The sequence below is a fragment of the Melanotaenia boesemani genome, chromosome 17 (genome assembly GCF_017639745.1).
Source record: "Melanotaenia boesemani isolate fMelBoe1 chromosome 17, fMelBoe1.pri, whole genome shotgun sequence".
Taxonomy (NCBI): Eukaryota; Metazoa; Chordata; class Actinopteri; order Atheriniformes; family Melanotaeniidae; genus Melanotaenia; species Melanotaenia boesemani.
The window spans coordinates 11,129,034-11,156,814 of NC_055698.1; the positions used below are offsets into that span (position 1 = coordinate 11,129,034).

The 27,781-nt window shown below is 39.9% G+C and overlaps 1 protein-coding gene across 1 annotated transcript; it reads left to right on the forward strand.

Moving 5' to 3' along the window:
* Window positions 1–9,674: 9,674 nt before the first annotated feature.
* Window positions 9,675–27,628, forward strand: col9a2 (procollagen, type IX, alpha 2). The gene is made up of 32 exons (XM_042012239.1): window positions 9,675–9,897; window positions 11,192–11,266; window positions 11,808–11,843; window positions 12,416–12,478; window positions 13,460–13,513; window positions 13,782–13,817; window positions 16,040–16,063; window positions 16,168–16,221; window positions 16,327–16,380; window positions 17,360–17,410; window positions 17,494–17,550; window positions 17,629–17,682; window positions 20,143–20,196; window positions 20,291–20,344; window positions 20,790–20,843; window positions 20,924–20,977; window positions 21,080–21,133; window positions 21,221–21,274; window positions 21,356–21,409; window positions 22,052–22,096; window positions 22,175–22,228; window positions 22,317–22,370; window positions 22,451–22,504; window positions 22,580–22,651; window positions 22,910–22,945; window positions 23,043–23,087; window positions 23,500–23,532; window positions 23,676–23,822; window positions 23,904–23,958; window positions 24,109–24,297; window positions 24,378–24,455; window positions 26,531–27,628. Exons 1-32 carry the CDS (start codon window positions 9,826–9,828, stop codon window positions 26,734–26,736), a joined length of 2,076 nt encoding a protein of 691 aa, XP_041868173.1. The 5' UTR covers window positions 9,675–9,825; the 3' UTR covers window positions 26,737–27,628.
* Window positions 27,629–27,781: the final 153 nt, after the last annotated feature.

The window sequence follows — 27,781 nt, forward strand, 5'->3', positions numbered from 1 at the left end:
AGATTTTACCCATGAGATGATCAGCGCTATCATAGTCAGTCAAGACAAATGATCAGCCGTAGCTTCTTCAATACAGATGTGTTTCTATGCAATTCTAACGATATGTTGAAAACACTTGGATTTTCACTTGCAGATTTTACACCTTTAGCACAGGTAATTACACAATATCTGTAATTTGTTTGCTTCAGACAGTCAGACTCATTGTTTCAGCATGTTTCCACCCGTTTTTTTTTTTATCAAACTATGTCTCAACTGATTTATAGCATACAGGTGTGTTTTCTATATTTTCATCTAAATCTCAGCAAGAGATCCACAACAATATACAGAAGAAAATGGGTACAACCCATATGCAACATTGTTTAGATGTTAAATACTTAACCTGATCTGACAGAAATACATGAAATAACTGCAAGGACTCAACACTTATTTACGTGTTTGCAGCATGTTATTGTTCAGAATGACCACTGAAATTAGTTCAATGTTAAGTCAATGGTGGAGCTTTGTGGTGGTGTCTGGAGGACTTTTCTGGTTCTGTAACAACAAAATTAAGGTAGAAGTTACGTTTTCTAATGCAGAAAAATGTTAATGTTAAATGTTTTTAATATATTTATTATAGTTTCACAAAAATTAAATGTGGGGCTGTTCTTAGAATTAATTCATATGATTTCTTACAAAAAAATAATGGACAGATATTCATACGTCCTACAAAATTCTGAGCCCATCAGGGCAATGATAAATCAATGGAGGCTGTCATGTAGTCTGCAGGGCTATTTCGGTCCTGAAAAAAAAAAATTCAGAAGAAATGTTAATATAGTTATCATGATTTAACTTTTTAACATCAAGATTTTACTCTCTGATAATGTAATTTTTTTATATGTCACATCATTTGGTTTTTTTAACCACTGACTCTTGGATAGTTTCATTCATGTGACTGAAAATATTTTTTTATTCTCCTATTATCAATTCACTGCTAAAATGGGTAATAACAAGAAGTGTAAGACGCTAAACAACTAATGGGGCACTGGCTTTGAATGGACTCCCTGTTCAGAACTTCTCACTCGATTGAATGGACATTTTTAGTGGTTACCAGCCTATTCATGTGGGACAGTGGGCCATTTTCATCTGTCTAACACTGATACAGGGAGACTCTTAATCCATTTTTTTTTTTTTTAGAAAGATTATCTAGCATCTATAGCAACCATATGGTTGCTATGGATGCTGCTACATGCATGGCACACACACACACACACACACACACACACACACACACACACACACACGTCTACACACAAAATCAAAATGACATTATTAAAGAGCAAATCTTTCATAGTTTACATAGTGTTTTTTTCTGCATTATAAAACACAACTTTTCAGAGAAGATGAGATCTTGCTGAGATTTAGACAATATAGAAGAACACACCTCTCAAGCCAATACTAAAAACTGCACCTTACAGTTTAGATTTACACCATTAAATTATAAAGCTTATAGAATAAATTCAGAGAAAATCTTTTATTAGTAAGATTATTTTTCAATACTTCATCATCATTCTTTAACCCATAAGAGCCCAACATGACATATTTGTTACATTCAGTTTCTGAGACATTTTGCTTCAAATTATGTATAAACTTTGCTCAAAATCCTGTTGAACACAATCTGATACTTGTCTTCTGACCCAGAAGCAGAGAACCATATTGTAATATTTTTAATATATCAGATGGTAATAAATGGTAAATATCCCCCCGAATTTTTTTTTATTTTTTTGTTACATTTTGTTAAAGGGTCAAATAAGACCTTATATTAAAAAAGTGGACTTTCTTATCATTTTTTCATGGGTTGGGCCTTAACAGGTTAAGGACGGAGTAATTTCTTTGTGTTGCAAAATCTCTGTAGAGATGCTCTGCATTCTTAAGTGTAGTTTTCTTTTCCAACTACTTTTTGCTGCAGGGGTTGGTTGCTCTACCTTTTTCTTTAAAATACCTGAAAGCTGACATCCTCAACCAGCTAATAATGTGTTCAGATCGTAATCAAGTTGAAATATTCATCTTCTTTAAAGCCTTTGGAGACTGAGAGTTATCTTCTCAGCCAGCTGTTTGGTATAGTCACAGATATACATGTCTTCCATACTGCCGTCTCCATAACATCTTTCACATTCATGCAGCCACATATCATCATATGCTCACCTCCATGCTTTACTGTCATAACTATGGTTGTAGTGGTCCTAATTTGGTTACATCAAGCTAAACTACAAAAAGTTTAAACTAAGTAAGATAAAATAACCAAAACAAGACAACATACGTTTGTTTTTCTTTTGCAACATTTTTATTTTACTTGCACCAAGCTCTTTGTTTTTGATTCATTTAAAATAATGTAACATTATTTTAGTTACACAATATCATGCTTGACACTAAAATTATAAAACTTTTTTTATCAAAACTGACAATTACATAAATAAATTAAATAATAATAATGAACAAGGCAGTTGAACGGCATCTGTGTGTCCTAAAGCGTGATATTTTACTTGTTTGAAAACAGATATTGGTGACTCAAATATGTTGAAAGATGATTTCCCCTTTTTAAATCACATTTTTCTCATTCCTGAAAGCTGAGTTTTAGCAGTGTAGGCAAAGCTCAGACCAAATTTATCTTGCTCTCATCTGACTAAAAAATACACTTCCATTGTTGTCTAAGTGTCTTTTAATGTGCTCTAGCAAAGTTCAATCATAAAGTTACATGCTGAAGAACAAACAGAGACTCTTCTTTGACGTTATCCGCTGAGACTGGCATTAAGCAGTGTCCTTCACTCTCTGAGCTGTCACAGAAACTCAGATTTCCACTGATAACCCCTGCAGTATGCTTTTTATATGCTTCCTCAAGCTGAATTTAAGTAATGCAGCTTTTGTCATGTCTGTTAACTAGAATCACCATTCCTGATTCCTGATTCTTGCGTCAAATGTTCTTTAGCAGATTTAGTTTTTTCTGTAATCTTCATCTTTATCTGATTTTATTTGCTGCAATCACAAGTTTTTAGCTCTTTTGCTTATACTTTTTTTATGAGTAACAATGGTGCTGATGTAGTATGTAACTCCAAATCCAGTACTGAGACAGTTGTGGTATATCCAGGTCATTTAAAGGTAGCTGGAAATCTTCAGAAGCTTCAGAATATGCAGGCTTCTCTGACATCATTCATGTGTTCACTTTGGTTGAATTGACTTTCCACTTTTGGGTCTAATTGCACCGCACTGGGATTTACTCACGCCTGTGGTATGTTGTAAGCACGTTTTATAGAATGTCAGTTTATTCTTTTAGCATCTGTAATTCTAAATGCAGCTTTATTTGTTTATGTTACTAGATTATCTACCAGAGATGCAGCCTTTATTTCCAGGAATAATAACAGCCAGAAAACCTATTATATCCACATATAAAAGCACACTTAAAATGAAATAAGAAAGATTATGTAAAAGATATTTTAAGATAAAATAATATTGTACGTCTCAGATCTTAACCTCAATATCATTGCCTTTTGAAGCACATTTTTTCTTGTCTTTGATCAGTGACACCCTGCTTCAAATGGTTATTGCATTATAAACCACGCTCTTCCTTGATGTTGCAATCTTCAACTGCTTATGGGAAGTGACTCATGAGGATTTATAAGAAACTGGCGTTTTTTTCATTGGGATTTGCAGAACTTTGCTGACATTGTTACTTTTGAGCCACACGTGTTGGAGAAGTGCCATCAAGACACACACTTTATACTTCACTACCAAAGCATAATAAATTAGAAAGTCATTAATATTGCATGGTTATGGTCCCTGACAAACATAGATTTGTCACACTTCTTTTTGGATATTGCCCCTCTCCCTCCCGCGCGTTAGTCTTGCCATACACGATCAGCTCAATTTCATAAATGTACGGCAGCATGGGCATGCAGCTGGTGAGCAAAGTCTTATGTAAATCTTGCAATATGATGAAATGCATTAATGTCTCCAGAATTAAAGTGAAACATTTACTCTGTCGTAATAATGTTCTCTGCATGCTGCAATATCTCTGCAGATTTATCCATCTTACCGAAGAAGAGTGAAGAGCAAAACGACTGAGCACATTTTATATGCAAACTTCTGGCTGCACACACATACACACACTCACAAACTGAGTTATCCTATAAGATGTCTTAAAATAGATTAAGACTTGAAAATGTTCTGCATATTTTATTTTTTGTGTTTATTTCTGCTACTTTGCTTTCTTTCTATAAGAAACAGTTAAAGTTGCCACTTGATAGATATTAAGATTTGTGATGGATATGTGTTATATTCATGTAACACACTAACAGTTGGCAAACAAACTGATTTTTCTCATGAAAAAGTCCACTTGCATGGATTCTGACATCTAAAACAAGTACTTTGTGAGGAGCAGATGGAATAGGAAGCTAAGACAAGCTAGGAGAAATTAGCTGGCTGCTGTCATGGCAGTGAAAGCAATAATGGTAATTACGTTCTAAAGCTGTCAAAAATTTAAGAAAGTTAGAAATCCACTGGTCCTGTCAGGTGAAGTGACCATTAGCATCTGTGGCTAGGCCAGGTACTCTAGCTGCTAGGTGACACTTCTTGAAAGCATGTAGCTGGCCCTGACCCGTGGCCAATCAGTATTGTTTTTAAGGTTCTTCATTTATCCAATAGGATGGATTCCCCACCTGTCTATCAAAATCACTTGTCACAACGTTAAATGGATGATAAACAAACCAATGTGAGCAAACAAACCTGAGGAAGGAAATGCCAGTTTCAGTCATTTCTTTTAGAAAAATCCTTTCACACTGGGTTCACTTGAAGAAATAAGGAGGATAAATGAGCTTGGCCCAGACCAACTCGATTTAAAAAATCCATCAACAGGCAAGTAACTGAGGATGGAGTTAGACCTGAGGCTTTATAATAAGAATGAGAATCAGAATAACCTTTATTGTCACTGTGCACGGCACAACAAAATTTAGGTGTTCTGCATATAAACTAAAAAATTAGAATAATAAAAAATGAAATACAAACAAGTAAATAAAAAAAAAGGTATAATGGTAAAAACGAAAAAGGAAAAACATATAAACCCTATCTCCCCTCCCCTACCCACATAATGATGAATAAACTTTAACCTGTCATGTGTAGGACTGCCCAACCAATCAGAACATTTTATAGGTTCCTCAACAACTCGGGGTCCCAGATAGATTTAGAAAAGTTGTTATTATTATTATTATTATTATTGTTATTGTTATTATTTTTCTTGATTGTACTGATTGCACATCAATAATAATAATACATTTTATTTTAAAAAAGCGCCTTATCAAAGCACCCAAGGACACTGTACAAACATAAGACATTAAAAGTAAGCAAAACATTAAAAGCACAAAACAGAATAAGTGATAGGGGAAGGAAACACTGTGGAAAGATGTATATGGACTTAGGGGGGATAAGACTGTCTGAACAGATGAGTTTTGAGTCTGGATTTGAAGAGAAGGAAGGAGTCCACTGTACGGAGATCAGGAGGGAGGGAATTCCAGAGATGAGGAGCCAAGCGACTAAACGCCCTGCTCCCCATTGTTGCCAGACGTGCCGGGGGAACGGAAAGCTGATGGGTATGGGAGGAACGCAGTGTGCGGGAAGGGGTGTGTGGATGAAGGAGATCAGAGATGTAAGATGGAGCCAAGTTATGGAGTGCCTTAAAAGTGATGATCAGTATTTTGTAGATGATCCTTTGTTTGATGGGGAGCCAGTGGAGTTGTTGCAAGATGGGAGTGATATGATGAGCAATGGGGGTCCGAGTGATAACACGTGCGGCAGAGTTTTGGAGGAGCTGCAGCTTCTGGAGGGACTTATTGGGGAGGCCAAAAAGAAGTGAATTGCAGTAGTCAATGCGGGATGTGATCAGGCTGTGAACTAGAATGGCAGTAGTTTGGGAAGTGAGGGAAGGACGGAGACGAGAAATATTACGTAGGTGGAAATAGGCGGACCGGGTGATGTTATTAATGTGAGACTGGAAGGACAATGTGCTGTCGAGGACGACACCCAAGCTCTTAACCTGAGGGGAGGGGAGGACAGTTGAGTTATCAAGAGTAATGAAACATTTATTGGCTTTGGATAGGGTGTGAGGTGTGCCTACCAAGAGGACTTCCGTTTTAGAGCTGTTTAGTTTTAGAAAGTTGGATGAGAACCAAGACTGGATTTCTTCAAGACAGAGGGTGAGGGCGGTTGGTGGGAGCGAGGCAGATGGTTGAGTTGAGAGGTAGAGCTGGGTGTCGTCCGCGTAGCAGTGGAAATTGATATTATATTTACGAAGGATGTGGCCGAGTGGGAGTATGTAGATGATAAAAAGGAGGGGGCCCAGTACAGAACCTTGGGGCACTCCAGCGGAAACGGGGTAGGAAATAGATTTATGAGATTTGAGTTGTATGAACTGTGTTCGATCAGAGAGATATGAAGTAAACCAGGCTATTGGGGTGTGAGTGATGCCAAGAAATGAGAGTCGACTTAGAAGAGTAGCGTGAGAAATGGTATCAAAGGCTGCTGTGAGGTCCAGGAGAATGAGGATGGAAAGCAGTCCAGAGTCGGAAGCCATGAGTAGGTCATCAGAAATTTTGATAAGTGCAGTCTCGGTGCTGTGGAGGGGACGGAAGCCAGATTGAAACTGCTCATAAATATTGTTGGACAGCAGATGATTATGAAGTTGAAAGGCAACAGATTTTTCTAAAATTTTGGAAATGAAGGGGAGATTGGATATGGGACGAAGGTTGATGAAGTTGGTTGGGTCCAGGCCAGGTTTCTTCAGAATGGGCGTGACTGAGGCAGATTTGAGTGAAGAAGGGACCAAACCAGAACTCAATGAAGAGTGGATGATTTTGGTAATGAGAGGCGCAAGTGAGGAGCAGCAGGATTTAACCAGGATGGAGGGAAGTGGATCAAGGTGACATGTGGAAGGTTTGGATTTATGGATAATGTCAGAGATGGTTTGGACTGAGGGAAGGTCAAAACTAGAAAAAGTGGTTGTAAGAGATGGGAAGGAGGTAGTGGGGTCACCTCCAGCGACTGCAGCTCCAGTTGAAGTGAGGTGTGTATGGATATCTGTGATTTTGGAAATGAAAAAAGACATGAGTTTGTTGCAGAAATCGTGAGATTGCATATGGTGGGGAAGAGAATCAGGAGGTTTAGTGATGGAAGTGAGAAGAGAGAAGAGGGTTTTAGAGTTATGACTGTTTGAATGGATTAAATTGGAGTAGTATGCAGATTTGGCTGAGTAGAGAGCGGCCTTGTACACAGTGATGTGGTCCTTGTACATATTATTATGAATAGTGAGTCCAGTTTTGTTGGCAAGGCGTTCCAGCTGACGGCCGCGGGATTTCAGTTGACGTAGGGCAGGAGTAAACCAGGGTGCTGAGCGGGTGAAGGAGACTGATCTAGATCGCAGAGGAGCATGGATGTCCAGGAGAGTGTGAAGACTTTTGTCATAAAAAGAAACCAGGTCATCAGGTGAGCAACAGGAAGATACACTGGGAAAATTATTGATATCAGATGTGAAAGTTTCGATGTTTATGTCCTTTATATTACGAAAGGAGATGATGCGAGGGAGTATAATTTTAGACAGCTGCACCTTGATGTTAAAAGTGATGAGCTGGTGATCAGAAAAAGCAACAGAATGAGATTTACAACCAGTAGGGGCGATACCAGAGCAGCAGACTAAATCCAGAATATGTTTTTTACAGTGGGTTGGAAAATTAATGTATTGATGAAGACCAAAGCTGTCCAGGCAGGACGAGAAGTCCCTGGAAAGAGGAGCACTGTCATTGTCCAAATGAATATTGAAGTCACCTAGAATGATCAAGTTGTGGGAGAGGGAAGAAAGATGGGTAAGGAGGAGGGAGAAATCATTCAAAAAATCCTTGTTATATTTTGGAGGACGGTAGACGGTGGTAACGACTGTGGGAGAGGGACCGGGCAGCAGTGATGCAGAATACTCAAAGGAGGAGAAGACCGGAGCAGCAGGAATCGGCACAACTTTCCAGCTCTCACGATGGAGCAATGCAAGACCTCCACCGCGTCCAGAAGCACGAGGCAGGCAGACGTAAACAAAGCCCGGCGGGACGGACTCATTTAGAGAAATAAAATCATCAGGCAGCTGCCAAGTCTCTGTCAGGCATAAAAAGTCAAGATTATGATCTACAATAAGATCTCTTATTAAAAGGCCCTTATTGTTGAGAGAGCGTATGTTCAGAAGACCAAAGGTGGCGGTCGCGTGGCTGCTTTTGCAGGCAGAGTTACCTGCCCTTGGCAAACTAGCCAGGGTGGCGCAGTTAGCATCCCGGCGAATGATCGGAGAGCGTCGGCGTGAGGTGAGTAAGGTCGGTATTGAGGACCCGGAGATGTTGTAAAGCTGCTTGCCACGCGATCCACGGTGGACGTACCTCCGGCAGGGCTGGAAGAAGATCTCCGGAGGAATGGGGAGACCAGAAGGAGGCTGGAAAACGTCGACATGGCGTCGGAGCTTCAGAAGTTCAGCAACTGAGTACTGGAACAGTGCGTCTACCATGCAACAACACAGAGGTCACATTTTGAAAAACAGTGCTGCACAGAGGCTCCCAAATGCAAACTGCAATTGATTTCTGAAGGAATTGATGTTTTGTGTTATTTTTGGCATTTGAAACAGAGAAATCCTGAATTAATATTGATTTTAAGAGTGAGAGGTGCACAAGCGGAAATGAAAAACAAATAGACCGCAGCATAGAATCCACCACTGAAATGATTCAGTGCAATAAATAGATTTCAATTAAATGCATCTCCTTTCAGCATCCTCATTATTTCATCTGTTGTCACTAAGGACCAAATATGTCATCCTCAGCTTTAAATGGAGGCTTCCACAGCAACCAAACCACTCTGCACATATTAATGTGCATTTGCTGCCATCTTGTGGACTCAAGCAAGTGTTTATTTTGGTGTAATGTAGTATCTGTGCAATAGGTGTCACTGTGAGGTCATTTTTCACATCTCCATGTATTTTGTTTATTCTCCTTTCAATAGCCTCTTTGGATTAGTGTGGGAACTCTGCTCCACTGTGTAAAGTGACCGCTAGATGTCAGTAAACGAGTCAGCTTGAAAAGCAAAAAACAGGTAAGCGTTTAAATAGTGTTTATCCCTTTGTGTCAAAAGTTAAGCCCAGTTTTGGATGGACTCCTTTTTATTTGTTTTTTTTTTCTCTCTAAAGAGATTTACCATATAAACCATCACTGAAGAGTGTTTAGGAGTATTCACATCTGCATGCAAGATTTATCCTCCGGCTTGTAGAAACAAGACATCTGCAGAGAGAGTCAGAAACTACTAAACCTGCACAAAGGCCTGCAATTACATTTTTGTTCAGTTTTATATGTAGAAGGAACTTAATTGCTTTTAAAAACCTGTTAAAAATACAAATACATACATGTTTCAGTCATAGTGACAGAATCTGTTTGATGATTGAATTTGTGACTTTATTGCCACCACAGGATTAAAACAAAACCCTGAAATGTTGACTTATTGACTTTGTGTTTGCGTTGTGTAACTAAGGGTCTGTGTGTATGTTCTTCTGCTTTGAGGGGCCGGCACTGGGGGCAGGATTACACCTCCCTCTCTAATCAGCCCTGCACTCCTTCTCCACCCTCCTCATCCATCCATCCCTCTCCCCTCTCAGCTCTCTCCTCCAAAGAGGATTTTTTTTTCCTTTTCTCACTGTGCCGGCCTGGAGAGGAGTGAAGGAGCGGAAAGAGGAGCAAGAAGAGAGGATTTGCTGATCCGAGGAGAGACGGACAGGGGAGAGGGACCATGGCTGCTCTCTCTGCCTTGCTGAAGACCTGGGTTATACTGCAGACCTTGTGCCTGGCTCTGGCCCAAGTGGTGAGTGGACAGAGGGGGCTAAGGCTTGCTCTGCTCAGGTTTACCTCGCTTATTCAGGGGGTTCAGGGGATAAGGGCCCCCAGAAACGGGCCAGCAGGCTTTGGATATCTTCAAGAGATGTTATAGGTAGTGTGGAGTCGTGTGTGCAGGTTGAAATGATGACAATATTGGAGTCTGGCAGCAAAGATCTATAACTGGAGAACGCCTGGCTTTATAGCTTAAATGTGACAGAAAATGAGTTTGAAAGAGTTTTTCTTCTGTGGAGACTAAGAAAACTGGACTACCTTGTATGGATTATCAGCCTTTTCATGTGTGGACTTTTCCCAGGAGCTTTTAATAATAGGGTGGATTTGACCTTTCTTTAGTTACCACTTTGAGGCCAAGAGGAGCTTGATTTTCCAAAGAAATAAGTAAAACAATTGACCTTTTTTTTTAAATTTCCCTGAGGGAAGCAAATTTGAAAGATAAAAATCGATGTGGACTGACACACAAATGCAAACTTTGCCCACCATGTGTGAAAGCCCCCTCCTCCTGTCCTATTTAAACCAGCACCTGTGCATTTTTTATTGACCATGTATTATTTATTTTTTTTTGTTTTTGTAATTGTGTCTTTAACATGCTTGATTAAGCCAACGAGGAATTGAAATCGTTATCATGTGACACGCTGCTTGATGGCCCAAGACAACATTCGAGACAGGCAGTGGAAGGAGGGGGGTGAGGAGGAGGAGGAGGAGGTGGGGGTGGGGGTAAACAGTGCCAGCCTCATGACCCTCCCTCCCACATTCCTCCTCAATTTATTTAGCTTTACTTCTCATTTCTGCCAATTTAATTCCCTTCTGTCTCATATCTTTACTCACCGTTCTGTTATCATAATGCTTTCAGTGTTTAATCTGTCTATGATACATTAATATGATGTAGGTTTGGTAATCTATAATAATACTTGTCATTTATTTAGATTTATTTGGTTGCTGTAGAGTCATTGGTTTGGAGTAATATGGGCTCATTTTTTATGTAATAATTTAGGTAAAGCTGTATAAATATGTTGGCAAAATTTAATACAAGGCAGCTTAATGTATTTGTTTTAGATATTTACAGAGTGCACATGTATAGAGAAGAAATAAAACCTTATTAAAAAAAAAAAAGAAAACATAATAATTATAACAACTGCTATAATAGCCAAGAATAAAAAGTACTTCTCCAGATATGTAATTGTTGTTGCTCTATAGAATTTCAGCAATTGTACAGTACCATTACTACTATATAATGATTATTTTCCTCTCTTTCTGTGTTTCAGAGGGGTCCACCTGGACCTCAGGGCCAGCCGGGCCCACCAGGCCCCTCTGGCACTCCTGGGTCAGATGGCATTGATGTGAGTAGCCATGATGGTTTGCCCAACAAGTTTTCCCACAAAGGTTCTCATTGTGCTGCAGAAATACCAAACCCAGCTCTGCTTTGTAGGACTGAAGTCTTACCAGCAGAGAGCGCTGCAAATGAAAACACATATGCACAAAAAGAGCTCTGTTCCCGGCTGAGAGAGGGGTCTTTGAGAGGGGACCTGAGTTTGTGTCACAGTAATGTGATACATGGAAGCTATGCTAAGGGTTAACACCAGGCGCTTTGTATGAAAATGTTGGAGGTGGAAGTGGAGGCCACTGAACATATCTATATCTAAGAGATGACTGCATTAGAATGAAAAAGTAGATATTCTTCTTTTTTAAGTTCAAAATACATAAAACATTCATAAGTGCTTTCACAATGAACAACAGGTTGATAAAGATCATGTCATGCATTCCATTCTACTATTTTTTTAAATTAAACAACTACTTTCTAAGAGTTTAGAGGCAGATATTGCATCTCCCATTCACATGCATGTATAATTTAGATTACATGGTTGTGTGTTGTGTTTACAGGGAGACAAAGGACCTTCAGGCCCCCCTGGACCACCAGTAAGTTTACACTGTTTGATTTTCTTAATTTGATTTTGCACCCGCTTTAACTTGTGGTTTACCTGAATTTGAAGTAAACAGAAATTATCCTGCAAAATTATTAGTAAAAGTTTTCTTTTCTCAAAGCATTTTCCCTGATCTTGTTGAGAAAAACATCATGAGGTTGAGGAAAGGACTTAAAACCGACAATCACTCTGCACAAGAATCCACATTTACACTAAAGTGTGATGCAGGGGTTGCAGCGCAGTTGGTTCAGAAATATCTCCCACAAAACACCTTCTCAGCAACTTCTTTTTAAGGCAGGCTTTATTATATAGCATTTCACAGTATAAAATATAGGTTAGTGATTCAGAAAAAAAATTTAAAGGCTCAAAAGTAAAGGATGTTGTCACAAGCTGCTCAAACTCCAGTCCTCATATTTACATGAATAGTAGCGAATAGTGTAGCTTGACTAATTGAAAATAATCAAACCACACCTTTAAATGTTGCAGCTGCAAAACATTGTGTTCTTAAATTATCTCCCTTCATTCCAGTGCTGTTCCTTCATGACTGTACTGTGTGTTTTACTGTAGGGGCAAAAGGGAGAGCCTGGAGAACCAGGTCCAGATGGACCACCGGGGGAGAATGGCATAGATGTAAGTAAGCTGGTGTGTTGTTTTTGGGAAAGATGTTGAAAGATGTGTCAGAAATGAGAAGACGTTCCAGGAAACTTCACCTGAAAACTGATATTCAGCACATTTTGAGCTAAACTAATACTTTTGTCAAGTTTAGTCCATGAATTATTGATGATAAACAGATTTTTAAAGCTACGGTGAGTGGTGATGAATTGTTTGTTTAATCTGCCACCACATGCACGATGATGCCCATTCAGCTTTGAAAGTGTCATGAAGTAATCCCAATTAATTATTTACAAGTACCTTTTTCCAGAGGTTTTTAAAAAGTCACAGCAGATCAGCAGCAGATGCATCTTTGTTGCAAAGATAAATCTGTTTATATAAGAGCTCACTCTGTGTTTGACTGTAAGAATGTGTAAGATGTTTGCACCTGCAGACATTTGACTTCCTAACTGGTTTATTGTCATCAGGCTTATTTAAAACTTAACCCTTCATCTCAATTAACAGTTAACATGGTGACAACTACCATAACATGAATACAATATATATCAAACCCATTGTACTTTGTTCATTATACTAATTACATCTCTAGTAATTACAGGTAACATGCAGACGAGGATAAAGACACAGTTAAATCTAAAAAGGTTTTCAAGCTTTTGTTTCAGATTTACCTGATAATTGGATAACTCACTACTTCTGTCTGTATTCCCCAGAAATTGAAGTGATCACATGCTAATAGAAACACACAAACATACACACATTCCTCAGAGGTTTAGCCAGTAATCCGCCCTGGAATCCCAGTCTCAGGTTTTTTTTTTATTCCTCACCAAACAACGTCAGCTTCGATCAAATGTGTGGTTAACCTCATTTTAAGTCAGCTGTAGCCCCTGGAAAGCATACTGATAGCTGATGGTTTCCTTTTTTTTTAACTCTATTTCCATTTCTATACCTTGACCTCAATATCATGTGTGCCTGCTTTGCTTCGTTTCTGTCTGTCTCCAGGGTTTGATTGGAGCAAAAGGAGATCGTGGCCCAATTGGTAACCCAGGCACAAAGGCAAGTGTTACAACTGTCATCTGAATTGATTATTACTACAAACACACCATTATACAGCAGCTGCATGGAAAAACTGAGGTTGAAAAAACAGCTCATTTACATTTTCCTTATTCTAGTCATAACAAAAACTAAGGTGAATTAATGCAATAAAGTCAGCTCACTTGTAACAGAATGAGATTCATCTAATTAGTTAGTTATGTTTAGTTATAATGTTGTATTGATTTATGTGTTAATGATTTCATGTTTAACACTGTGGTTACATCTGCAGGGTCAACCAGGTCCAAGTGGTGAGCCTGGACCTCCAGTAAGTAAATATATATATATATTTTTTTTCTTTTGACATTGCACTAAAAATAATGCAACACAAATGCAACAAACACATCCTTCATGAATGTTATTTTGATTGTCTGCAGAACATCCAAAAGTAGATCAAAGTCAACTGCATTGTCATTTTGGAGGATGTTGATTGAGATGCTGCAGAAATAAATTACTTTACAGAAGAAGGTGTTATTGTTTTTTAACTGGACCTCACTTGGGACAAATAAGCTAAAAGAAAAAATACAAATTCTGTTGCAAAACTCACTAACAATTAGATATTGTCTAACACAGTAGGAGTAAAAAGTTTGGATACATTCCGACATTCTTGTCCAATGTTCAATGTTTTTAATGTTTGTATTGGCACTAATCACTTTAGGTTGTTTGGTTATGTAATAGATATTTTTTCCTGGTAGCATTAGTATCATATAGTGAGTTAGGGAGATTTATTTAAAGAAATTCAAGCTTCTTGTTTCAAATCTGAGTGATTTTAAAAAGATTAATGTGGCTGCACAAAAAACATTTTTCTAACATTGACATTTTTGTTATTTAGAGGATTCAAAAAGTTGTTTAAAGATGAATTATCTTGGTGATGGAACACCTACCTCTAAATGACCTGTGACACAGAACCCCATGTTTTTTTTTTTTTTGTTTTTTTTTTCTGCATGAGCTCATAAAGCAAATTCTTCAAAGATCCCTGAGTTATTCTGGATTGCAGTTTGCAAGCTTATCCAATGTTCTGTTAAACATTTTTTACTCATCTACTCCTGCCTTGGAAGTTGCTAGACATTGACCAGAGGTTCTGTATGTGAGAACCTGAATGTTTTCAGAAGAGGAAGCGGGCTTTGTTCCGGAGATCATCCTGACCGCACCCTAATAAAAGTCTGACTGCTTTCTGAATGAAATCTTGTCTGATTACAGTATAATTCCCACAGCTCATGATAATAACTATCTTGGCTGATGAGGCTTACTGGTTTTTCCTCTTTTATGTTTGCATCTACATCATTATATACACTTTTATCTATATTGGAGATACATATAAATACAAGAATATTTACATCAACACAAAACCATTGTAGCTGCGCTGTAAACTGTATTGTGGTATTTCAGGAGCATGCTTTCTGCATTATTTCCTTCCTTATGAGCTCTCCCAGTTCCACACTGTAGGCTTTCCAATAAATGAGAACAGGCCTTGGATTAAATGTTTGAACAGGCAAATATGGACAATCATGATCTGATGGTTTTTGGACTAATTTGATTAGTTTTGGTTGGGATGTTTCCTTTATGTCAATCTGAAAAGCTGCTAGTTATAGCTGCCAGATAATTTAGGTAGAGGAACGTACAATATGACCATCTTAAAGGAAGGAGAACTGGTTTATTATAGTGTCACAGAAGATATACTTCCTGTTCTGGAGTAAACATGTTCCCTGTATTTGTATTTATTAAGATGTATGGCTAATGAAGCAACAAAACCACATGAGGATTTTGCAATAGTTGTAAAATGATTTGCGACTGATTGAATTAGGCATTGTTTGACATCTAGTACATTTACTAACAACCATATTGTAACCCAGCTGGTCTCCCATGACAACCTTCCGAATCTCCTCTTTGTCATGCCTCAATGCCTGACCAGCTGTATCCTCTTTTGGTTCACTTCAGCCAGATGTGGCATATGCTTTCTACAGCTGACATGAGTTATTCAAATATAAAGGAGCTACATATCACAACTAAAAGCAAACACTGTGCACAAGCTATGCATGATGTCTAATGCATTTTGACACCACCAGGTGGTGCTCAGTGTCAGGCTACCTGACATCCTTGAATCTAAGTCCAGAGTCACTCAATGTCATGCTTGAATGCAACGCTATTAGTTAATCCTTTGTTTAGCATTAGCATTCCTGTCTAGGGTTTGTGCTGAACAGCCAGTCGGCTTACCCTGCACTGACAACAGATCCTGCCCTATGGGCAGCTTCTCTTCCACCAAGCTTCACTTCCTTAATTACTGTTTCCCTTTTATTCCAAGCAAAAGCCACTGCAAACATGACCTGACTGTGTTTCTGAGCAGTGTTTAATCTGCACTCACACTGTACACATGCATACCCATCTCACTGCATATTCTGGTAATTGGCTTTCACAAATATTAATTGACACTCTGCTGGATTTCCTGCTTGTTTACAATAATTTAAACCTTTGTCCTTTCTGTCCACCCAGGGACTTGGCCTTCCAGGTCTGGCTGTAAGTAACATATCTTGTATCAGACAGTTTGGGCTTTGAAGGATGGAACTAATTTGTGACAGATAAGGTGTTCACATATGATCATTTATATCATCCTGTTATAGGGGGCTCCAGGGCCAATCGGTCTCCCAGGTAAAATTGGACCAATTGGACCAAAGGTGAGTTTTTAGTTGATTGCAAGGCCTTCATGGGTTACAAACACAACCAGCCAGAGCTCTTACATCAAGTAGACTGCTTACTGACCGCTGTTTTCCTGCATTTAGGGTATAATGGGAGCACCTGGACCTCCAGGACTCCCCGGACCTCCTGGCAAGCCAGTAAGTGTGCATTCAGGATTAGTTGATAAAAAAAAAATATCCTGACATATAACATTAGAAATGTGATCTTGGAGCTAAAATTGTTTAAGAAGATAAACAGAATGGAGAACGGGATGGCTGTGGAATTACTGTTGAACATTTAGTGGATGGTTAAAATAACACACAAAAAAAGCATTTGTGGTTTTCTTGAAAGATATCCATTTATGTATTCATTTAAATTTTAGTTGTATTAGCTCTCTCTAGTGGATAAACTATGCTACTGTGCCTCCTAATCCCAACAAATGGAGTGTTACTTAGGTAAACTAACCTCAATCACTCCATGTAACGACAGTCTTTGTGGTAAGACATGTCAAATCAATAAATAAGCTAACACAAGTATACTGAGTTAAATCAAGCATACAGCTCTTATCCATCTGACTAAAGCTGACCTACGCTGCTGAATGGGGATGTGGGAGGAAGGCAATGACAAAGGATTACAGCCATGTTGAATGTCCGTTGGATTGAGAGGAAGCAGTAGTTAAAGTGTGTGTGTTTGTTTAATGATCCAAATTACCGCAACAAGAGCTTGCTTGCTTGTACAGGTTGCAATAAGTGATGAGGTACCGAGATCAGTTCAGAGAATTATGCTTTTAAAGTGTATGTACTCTCCTGTGTGGATTTCTGATTGACTCTAGGAAAGTGAGTGGGGGGTGGTCTTTATTTAGAGTGATTCTCCAAGCCCAGGGGAGTATATTTGTTTAGCTTTAGCGCTGTCCAAGGACAAATAAACCCCCATTAGATCAGTGGGCTGTCTAATCTGACTGTAGCAGGAATTCATCAGCTCCTGCAAGGCTTTGCTTCCTAACTTAATCTATAAACAGAGAGATGAAGAGATAGAGTGGGAATAGTTGGAAAGAAGGAGAGAGTGCTGACTCAGCACATATGGAAAAGAAGCAACTCTTTCAGGCTGGGACCTCCATGTGTCTATTTTTCTGTCTAGGGTTCTCCAGGAAAGTTTATTGGTGCAGAAGAGGGCAGTGCAGACATCCAGGTAAGATCTCACAACATCTAGTTTCTTATAAAAGTTTCTATAGTTAGTTTCTATAACCCATGTTTTTTCTGTCTCTACAACAGTGTCCTCTCACCTGCCCAGCAGGACCCAAAGGCCCCCAGGGACTGCAGGGTGTCAAGGTGAAGAGTGTGTCTGATCACCTTCTGTAAAATTGCAAAATTGTGATGATGCCATCTTGACCGAATTTTGTTCTCTAGGGACACAAAGGACGTGCTGGTGTTCTTGGAGACTCTGGAAGCATAGGAAAAATCGTGAGCGGCAAATAGATCTATCTATCTATCTATCTATCTATCTATCTATCTATCTATCTATCTATCTATCTATCTATCTATCTATCTATCTATCTATTTATCTATCTATCTAGTTGTATAGTGGTGCACATGCAGTCACCACTGAGGGCCAGAGGAGGTGGGGATTAGCTCTAATGAAGCCCACTGTGGCACATGACTGCACTAATCTGGCTGTGATTAGTCAGGCTGGGCCCTGGCCCTGCAGTCTGCATGCAACCAGCTAGATGAAAGAAGTGCTGAGGAGCCAGGTACATGAAGGGGAGGATGAGAGAGTCAGGGTTCGTGCAGCTCTCTCACCTCAGTGCATTAAGCAAAGCTAATGAGCACACAGTGGGCTCCAAGGGAGTGGCTAGCCAAGCCCAAAGAGTTAGCCTCTGATCTTCTCACAGAATGAGCCCTCTGGCAGCGTTCAGATGCTGGAAACATTCAGCTCTCTAAGTAACCACTCCTCTTAGACCATTTTTTTAATAGGACCTACCTTAACTCAAGGTTGCTCTGTCTTTTTTTTAATTGTTATTTTCTTAATGATGAACAGCTGAACTGTTGACACTCACACTGTCTCCAGTCTGTTTTAGGAAACATATTATTTTCTACAAGTCCTCTCATTAAAAGATTAAAGACAAAAAATCATATGTATCTCTAAACTATTGAAAAATAAATTAAATTGATGACCCAAGCCTTGACTGAACAGAATACACAATGATGTAGATCATATTTGATGCACAGAGGAGCAGAGTGATATTTCGAGAAGCATTTCTCTTTTGATGCTCAAATTAAGCTGCAGCAATAGCTACAGACTGAAACATCTTCCCTGACTTTAATTGACTGAGATACTGCATGTGACAAGCAGCAAGTAAATCTGACTGAAAACCTTTGGACACCTTGTAAATACATACGATCAGATGATGATCTTGCCCAAAAACCTCTTTAATCATTATGAGATTATAGTTAAAGGTTAAATGTAAAAATAAATAAATAAATTCTGATTAATTATTTTTTCAGTTAATGTCTCTGCTTCCTTTAAAATGTGAGCCAACTTGTGATTTATTAAAACACATTTAAAATATTGGAACGTGAATACTACTAGGACATAAATAACATTTGCTGATTGCTTGACGGGCTTTGTCAGTGAAAAGTCGACATGCTATATGGAGAATGATGTAGAAATATGATGCTTCTGTTAGTCTTAAACAGCTGTTTTAATACAGGTGAATTGATTTAGATAAGACTACACATAAATATGTTTACTACTGTGTAATGTATAAATATGTTTACTAATGTAATGAATGATATGGGTCCATTTTTATACTAGTCCGTGGCAGAGATGGGAATTAAGCTAGCTCAGCTCAACTTGTTGTAGAGGGCAGAGAGTGTGAACAGCTCCTCAGGCTCTTAAGAGAGTTCAAAAACCCTTCTAGCAACCTTAAAGCTTAGTGAATACACTGCATTTTGTTTGTTTATTTCATCACCTTTGGTTATGCTAATGGAAGTTTTGGTTTTATAAGACAAACAGATTTTATTGTCTTCATGCTAAGCTACATTGATCTCCTCATGTCTCTTACGACATGTTCTGAAACTAGGTTTGTCCAATTTGTCATTTCAAAGAAGGGATAAGGGTTTAGGATAAGGGTTTAGGGAGACACAAAATGTACAAAAAGGGGAAGTATGGAAGGCAGTTGTGTATCTGACTCTCATTGGAAACAACTAATCCCCTAAAAAAGAGAAAAAAAGATGCAGCCGTGGTATGTATTTGACAGTTGTCGCTGTAGGAGTTTTCTTTTTCTTTTTTTCTTTTTTTTTTGCATCTATTAATCTGTTCTGGTTTTTAACATTACTGTGTTTACACATTTTGGTAAACCAGAGGCAAGGAAGTCATTAATATGTTAAATCCTTTGCAGATTTTTCACTGAAAATACACACAACTCTACAAGCAGCCACAAAGCTAAGCTTGTCATTTCTTCTATTTACCACCAAACCTGAGATCAGGAGCTTGAAGTGTTGCCAAACTAAGTTTGCTTATCACAGCACAGCCACATTCCAATATTCCAGTCTCTGTGAAACCAATTTAATCTTTCAGTAGATCACACCTAACATCCTGGTTTGTTTGCATTTTGTGAGAGGGGGCAGGCCCACCATACTTCACAGACTGACATAATTACTGAAGCATCAGATGATTTGACAGTGGGACAACAGGAATGCAGCTCAGAAGTCCATGGCTCTGAAAAAGTGGAAAGTGGGATGAGATAATTAAATTAGCTAGCTCAAACTGGCTAATTATAAAGTAGATTTTTGTTTTTGTTTGATGTTTGACACATTATACAACCATCAAAGGCCAGTTGAGAAATCAAAAGCACCATGAGCCAAACATGCATGAGATTGTGCAAGTTTGGGGAAAGTGAGTTTTTTTGTATTCTTCATCAGGGCCCCAAGGGAGACATAGGCATCTCTGGGGAGCAGGGAATTCCGGGACCCCCGGTAAGCTGAGAACATTTATATTTTTGCTGTTATGATAAAATTTTTAGGATTTTGTCCCATTCTCTGTATCACATTGTTTTATCTTCTTTTTAAGGGTCCAATGGGTCTGAGGGGTTATCCAGGAATGATGGGTCCCAAAGGAGAGGCAGTGAGTACCACTCTTATCACATTTACATGGAACTGCATTGTGTTTTTGCTCTTCTGGATATAAGATGAGCACCTAGGAGGCAGAATTAAACTTGGCTTCACTATACAAACACCATCCATTACCAGCAATGGGGACATATGGAAATGATGCTAACACAAATCTCTCTCCTTATCTAATGAGTTGGGGTTGTGTGGGTCCACTGTGCCTCCATCTGTAGTTAATGATCCGCTGTTGCCATCCGTCTTACTGTTAACATTAGCCGCGTTAGCCAAGTTAGCACCCCGGCCTAGTGCCAAAACAAGAGTGGCTGGCTCACTGTGCAGGTCCTATTAGTGGAGTGAGTTAAGCTCTAATGATCCCTTTATCACAATGAATAGTAGGCTTCTGCAACTTAGCTTCCTCTCTGATCTGAAGTGACTGATGGCACTTTGTTGTTTTCCAACAGGGACCTCGTGGTTACAAGGGCATCAACGGACCTGTAGGAATTCCTGGGCCTCCTGTAAGAATACTCCCACTCAGCAAGTAAATGCTTAGAAAAAACAAATTTAATGTTCTGAAGCTTTTCCTTTTTTTCTGTAGGGTGAGGAGGGACCTCAGGGACCACCTGGAGAGGCAGGAGACAAGGGAGATAAAGTGGGTGATTCTTTTAGAGTTTTTCCTTCAACTTTACTGTACTTCAGAATTTGAATGGAAATGGTTTGAATATTCTGAGGCTGATGCGGTTATCTTCTGCAGGGCAGCCAAGGCATCCAGGGCCCACAGGGAGCAGTTGGCAAAAAGGGAGAGAACGTGAGTGAAGGCGGTTGTTTGTTTGTGCCGATCTGTTCCAAGAGCGTGCCAAATGAACTAATCTGACTCATCTGCCTGCTTTTTCAGGGTCTGCCGGGTATTGATGGAAAAGATGGCACACCTGGCATTCCTGGAATCAAGGTTCACTTCTGCCAGGTTTGATAATGATGAGAAACTTCAACTTGTGTTAAAGACTGAATATTTTTCTTCTGCTTTACGCAGGGTGCTCCTGGGCAGTCTGGGATGCCTGGTCCTCCTGGTCCTCAGGGAGCAGCGGTGAGTTGATGAGGGTGTATTGTATGTATACCACTGATCCCACTTGTTGTCACTCACATCCAACAGAAGAGGATCTATGTCCTTCCTTTGTGTAAGAAAGCTACAACATAAACAAATGAAAGACCAAAGCAGTCTGGGACTTTTGGCGTGCTCTGTTTTCTGGGCAGTCCTCCAGGTTAACAGCGACCCTTTGACCCATACTGTTTTAGAATATAAACCACCTTGAAATCAGAGTCTCCCTCCCACTGCAGGCCATTTATCACAATCAAACCAGTGGGTCACGCTGTGTGTGCGTCATTCTGACTAAGGGGTAATGGAGCATGAGATGCACACTTTGCTGTGTGATCACTACAGTGACACTAACACTGCTGCAGACTCCGATGCTGGAACTTGGCCTGCTTTAGACTGTGTCCCTCTGTGATGCATTGTCACCCACAACAGAACACAGAGCGGTGTGTGGCTGCAGCTGTCACTCAGGCTGTTTTCATTCTTTCATCAGGCAGTAATATTATTAACACTCAACACCATTAGCACCCATACACTAGTATCCACTTTCCTTCCTACTTGCACGTTGAGCTTTACTCAAGGGAGGTGAGAGATGTAGATTTGCACCGTTTCAAATCTTGTTAATTCTGCCTACAGGGATTACCTGGCACTCCTGGAGCAAAGGGGGGACCTGGAGATAAAGTATGTTTTTCATCACATCATATAAACATTTTTCCTTTTTCTTTAATTTTCTATTAATGTATTCTCTTCTCTTGCCAGGGGGAATCTGGACCCAGGGGCCTTGCTGGGATGTCTGGTGCCCCTGGACCTCTGGTGGGTGTATACATTTTGTTTTAAAGGGGTCTTATTCTTTTCTTGTGCCACAGGGTGAATTATTGTACTTTTAACTATATTGTTTTAGGGTGAGCCTGGTATTCCTGGCGAGCCTGGTATGGAAGGAGTCCCTGGGCCTAAGGTACAACCAATAATGTTACAGCAAAATACCAACAGCTGATGTGTTAAACCATACTGACTCACCTTTACTTACTTCTGCAGGGCGACAGAGGCCAGCGGGGAGAGGTTGGGCCACAGGGCATAGTCGGCAAGCCTGTGAGTTGGTTTCCTGTCTTTTCAAATGCATTTTTAGGATGCATTTCTCACATCATTTCTATCATCTTTCAAAAGGGAAACAAAGGAGAAAGAGGGCCCATTGGTGTCCCAGGTGCACAGGGTCTTACTGGAACAAAAGGAGACAAGGTTTGTCAAGTTGTTTGCAGGAACAAAATGCATTCATTGCTGTGTGCAAACCATGTACTGAAAGGCATATGTAATTAAGCAAATCCACCCATTGGGGGCAGTGTTTACCTGCAAATAGAACTGAAATGAACAGATCATTTAAGGAGGTGTGCAACATAACTTATAGTCCATGAATCCTCTTTGTGTTAAAAGGTAAGACAGCTTTTTTAAATTTTTTATTCAGAAGATAATAGATTTATAATATGTTTGTCCTCCCAGGGCTTCCAAGGCAAAGTTGGCTCAAAAGGGGATGTAGTAAGTAACCTATTTTAAACTGTTTTGTTTAAAACAAATTTTCTGCAGGCATCCTCCTCTATTTTCCTTCTCACCACCACTTTTCTGCTGCTTTTAGGGTGACCCTGGTGTTGAGGGATTGGCTGGCGAAAAAGGCGAAAAGGTAAAGATTGTTAAAGCGCTTCCCGAAGCTGTTCTCAAACTTCTTCTTCTAAAGAAAGTAAAACTTTCAGACTTTAGATAAGGAGGTTTAAACAGCTGGTTCTAACGGCATCAAAGCAAAGCAATATATAACGGAGGATGTTGTGTATCACTCTGGGAACCACGGCTAGGTTAAGAAGAAGAACAGGATGCCTGCTTTTGAATTTGCATACAAATCCCTATAATAATCCAGATGGTAGTAAGCTGTTTACACGGCAGTGAAGCAATGATGCACACTCGCTCTTTGAAGGCACATTTTTTAGACATTTGTTCACAATATTCCCTTTGAGTTATTGCTCAATCAGTGTCTCTGAGGTATAAGTGATAAATGGGAGAGATGATGTGAAAATGACCATCTGTCTTTGCTGTGACAGGGCATGTCTGGTGAACCTGGGCCCAAAGGACAGGTGAGTGTTTCACCATGTAGAAATCTGATGATGTTGGATGTGTTTTACGTTCTTTTATCTGTTCTTCTTAGAATACCCCTAAAAACCATACCAATAACAACAACAACAAAAAAAAGAATCTCTTTCTGCTTTTCTCCTTGCAGCAAGGAATTAGGGGTGAAAGTGGACATAATGGACCCACTGGGGATCCTGGTCAACCAGGGGATCAGGGATCACCAGGACTACCGGGTCCAAGGGGACTCAATGGCGAGCGCGGAGTACCCGGCATGCCAGGCATTCAGGGCTCACCAGTGAGTCCAGCTTGCTCTTCATCATTCATTTGTGGTTCATCTTTATCTCTATGATGCTCAGTTTCCTCTTCCTCTCTTCAGGGACGTGATGCGTCCGACCAGCATATTATCGAAGTGGTTTTGAAGATGTTGCAGGGTGAGCATCAAGACCTGAATATTCAGCTTTGATGTATGTAGGGGAGATTAGATTAGCTCATTTTCCAAATCTGCTTTCATCTCATGAGCAATCAGATGCCAGCCATTAAAAGGCATTTAATCATGATGAGGATGCTCTCTTCTGCTTCAGAGAGGCTAGCAGCAGTGGCAGTCAGTGCCAAGAGGGCTGTGCTTGGTGGTGCAGGTGTAATGGGGCCTCCTGGGCCCCCTGGTCCTCCAGGGGCACCTGGTCCTCAAGGTCCACATGGATTACCTGGTCCACGTGGCATCCCTGGTATAATTGGGGCACCTGGGCAGATTGGAAACACAGGACTTAAAGGTGACATAAAAATAACAACAAAAAACAAACACAGTATTCATGCTTTTCTACATTGTTTTTAAATTTTTCATCTTCCTCAGGAAAGAGAGGGGCAAAGGGAGACAGAGGGGATCCAGGTAAACCTCACCCAGGAGCACCAGGACCCCCAGGAATACAAGGTAAGGCCTGAAGCCGTTTCCAGTAGTTGTGTGCAAAGGTTTTGCAGATATGAGATTTAAAGCCAGGCATTAAATTAAATTGCAGGATGTGGAAAGCATGGGCCATATTTGTTTCAAGTATTAATTAATAAAACATGACCAGTTGGAAATGTTGAATTTAGACTGATGGCAGTCTGAGCACAGGTGTGAACATATATAGTATGAAGTGATAGCTAATGGCCAACAACTCCACCCCTAATTTTAAGCTTCATCAGAAAGGAAAGTTTTAAATCTAATCTTAAAGGCAGAAAAGGTTTTGTCCTCCGGAACCCAAACTGGCAGCTGGTTAATAAACAAAAATCACACACACACTTTTGACTGCATCTATATATTGTAGTCCGCAGGACACCGCACTAGTGCTGAACTTAAACTTGCAAGAAGTGCATCATTATACCAATGATGTTAGACTTTTAGGGCTAAAATCAATTATATTGATGTGGTTGACAAGTTGAAGTGACGAAGAACAAGTATGCTGCTTGTGTTTAAATGTAAATGTATGGGTTGAATTTACCATAAAAAGCTGAAGGGTTAAAGATAAACTGATTTTAAGAAGGTTTAAAAAGTTAAATGTCTTGTACAAAGGTTTAGGCACCCTTAAAAGTCAGTACTTCTTAGTACTCCAGGTCTCATTTGACAAGTACCACAGCTTGTTATAGTAGGAAGGACTCTTCCAGGTCTTGATTTTGGGATTGTCACCAACACTTGTTTTTTTTATATTGTGTTAGATTAAGGACATGCAAGGACCCAGCCAAAGTTTGCCACCAGAATTAGCTGGTACTCAATAAAATCCAGAAATGTTCCCTCTGCTGCTGACTTGAACATAAGCTCACAAGATACAGAACAGATGGAAAAGTGCTATTTTATATCTTATATCAGAAAGCTTTTCACACCCTCATCTTCAACAGCAGCCATTTCCAGGAGAGAACACAGAAAAAAAGGATTAATCTTACCTAAGAACTGCCACTATAGTCACCTAAATCTTTTCACAATCAAACAGGGGTTTCTCCTTTTTTAACAATCCTGCTAGCAGTTCTCTTAAAGAGTTGTCTTGATCTCCTAGACCTCAACTTTGCAGCCTTTGTTGCTGCGAACTACCATTTTTTTTAAATCACCTTATTACCTGAGGGAACAGTTCTTTGAAACAGCTTTGCTTTTTTCTCATAACCCTCTGTTGCAGGCATCAAATATTATTAAGAATGTCAGCCACTGATTGTTGAGACAAGGTCATGGTGCTCATTCGGCTTTGATGCATCTGGCTTGAACAGGTCATAACCCTAAATAGTTAATGAAAGCGTTAGACTTTTCAAAGATCAAAAATATGTTGCCTTTTTTTCTCTCTTCTTCCCTCTGTGCACAAAACAAATGATCCCCTGATCTTGCCTGAAATGTTGAGAAGAATGTATTCATCTTTACCTTTTTATTTGCCTTTTGGAGCTCAGTTCATGTTCTATTCACAGATTTATCATTCTGTTTTGCCATCCCTCCAACCGAACGTTTAAGTTACTTGCCTCAAATGTATTGAAATTTATTCACAGTCTGTTTTGGGAAGAAGTTTGTCACATTTTGCTTTTATGTGACAACTTTTCCACCTCAGCAGGGTGTAAACATGAGCATTGTGCAGTCCATTCACTCAGGTTTGCTTTTTTTTATGGGCCAAATGAAAAAAAAAGGTGGATGAGAAGACACAGGTAGAAGGAGAAGAAGGAAAGAAGGGGACAAAAGACAACTGAATGACTTGACATTACATCTCTCGCCACGGGAGAGGCTGCTGAAAGGAATTTTAAAGGCATCATTAACTCCAGTCATTTAACAGATGCTGCTGAATGAGAATGTAATAGGATTGCAACAGATCCTCCTAATTCAAACTGAAGAAAACACACACTCCTGTGCTCATATGCACACGATTTGAATATATACATGCATACATTACTCTTGAGTAATTTGGAATGGGGTTTCCACCATCAATTCTATGCAGCTGTGTTAATCAGAGATCAGTTTAAAATCCCCACTTGACATTGAACCCTCCCACTCCACAGGTCCTCCTGGCATTGATGGTGTGGCTCGGGATGGCAGGCCTGGCGAGAGAGGACCTCAGGGGGCAGCCGGAGAGGCCGGCCACCCTGGTAAGGCAGGCCCTCCAGGTCTTCCAGGATTCTGTGAGGCGGCGATGTGTCTGGCTGCGTCGGCGTACACCTCGCCGAGACTACAGGAGGCAGGAACGTTCAAAGGACCCAATGTTTAGAGACCTGTTTCTCCATCAGCAGCTCACAACACCCAGGAGAGAAGGAAGGAGAGAGACCATTCTTCTTAGTTGGACAACATCAAGAATGAGAGATGGGGGACAATAATAGCATGGTGACTGGATGTATAGCCCCCCCACATACCACCACCATCCCTCCCACTAGATCTGACAACCTGAAGTTTTGACTTGTGGGACAGCGTGATCTTAATCACCCCCAGCATCACCATGACAACAGCAGCTCACAGCCTCCCACATCTTTCTGAATTCTCCAATGTTTTTGGATGATGTCAGTGTCAGTCCCATCCAAATATCCTGTCCTTGTTCCAGCAGCGAGAGAGGAGCAGATTCATCCCTTTGTCTTCCACCAGAACAGTCTGAGCTGAGAGGAGCTGAAATCCAAACATGGTGAAGGTGTTTTTATTTTACACCGTGGTCACTTTAAATGGTTTTTATATAGAAAAGATTTTGTTTTGTTTTGTATAAATGCTTTATCTCTCTTGCAACATCACACCTGAAGCCTTAAAAATGTACAAAAAGGACCAATAAATAATTGCAGCCTTAATTTTTCACTCAGTACTGTATCATAAAATGTCTTTTACCTGTAAGCTTGAGTGAAATCCTTGATTTAACTTGTATACACCCCCCACCCCCAATCCCCCGCTTTCTACCTAAGTCTCATTAGAAACTAACGACTAGCTTTATCTCCTCCTCTTGTTGCCTGGCAACAGCATATCCCAATGGGCACTCCCGTCTCCCACAATGCAGTGCTGTAAATCTTTGTAAATGTGTGTTGATTATTGTGTAGAGAAAAAAAAAAGGAGTGGGCTACGATACGCACCAACAAAAATCCTGTGTTAATGAAATCAGTGACTAATGTGCAGCTCCCAGAGACGTAACGACTTTTCCTCAAAACGAATCAGTTAACGGTCCAAATGTGCTTTCTGTGCCACTGTCAACTTTCCACAGGATGACTGATTTATTTTCATCAAAAGAAGCTATTTATTGTTCTTTATATAATCATCTGTAAAAGAGGGCTTGTGACTGG

Coding starts and splice junctions, on each gene's coding strand:
- col9a2 (XM_042012239.1), top strand. CDS start 9,826: ATGGCTGCTCTCTCTGCCTTGCTGAAGACCTGGGTTATACTGCAGACC. Junction 13,514..13,781: donor TTGGTAACCCAGGCACAAAG/GCAAGTGTTACA, acceptor TTACATCTGCAG/GGTCAACCAGGTCCAAGTGG. Junction 24,456..26,530: donor AGGACCCCCAGGAATACAAG/GTAAGGCCTGAA, acceptor CCCACTCCACAG/GTCCTCCTGGCATTGATGGT.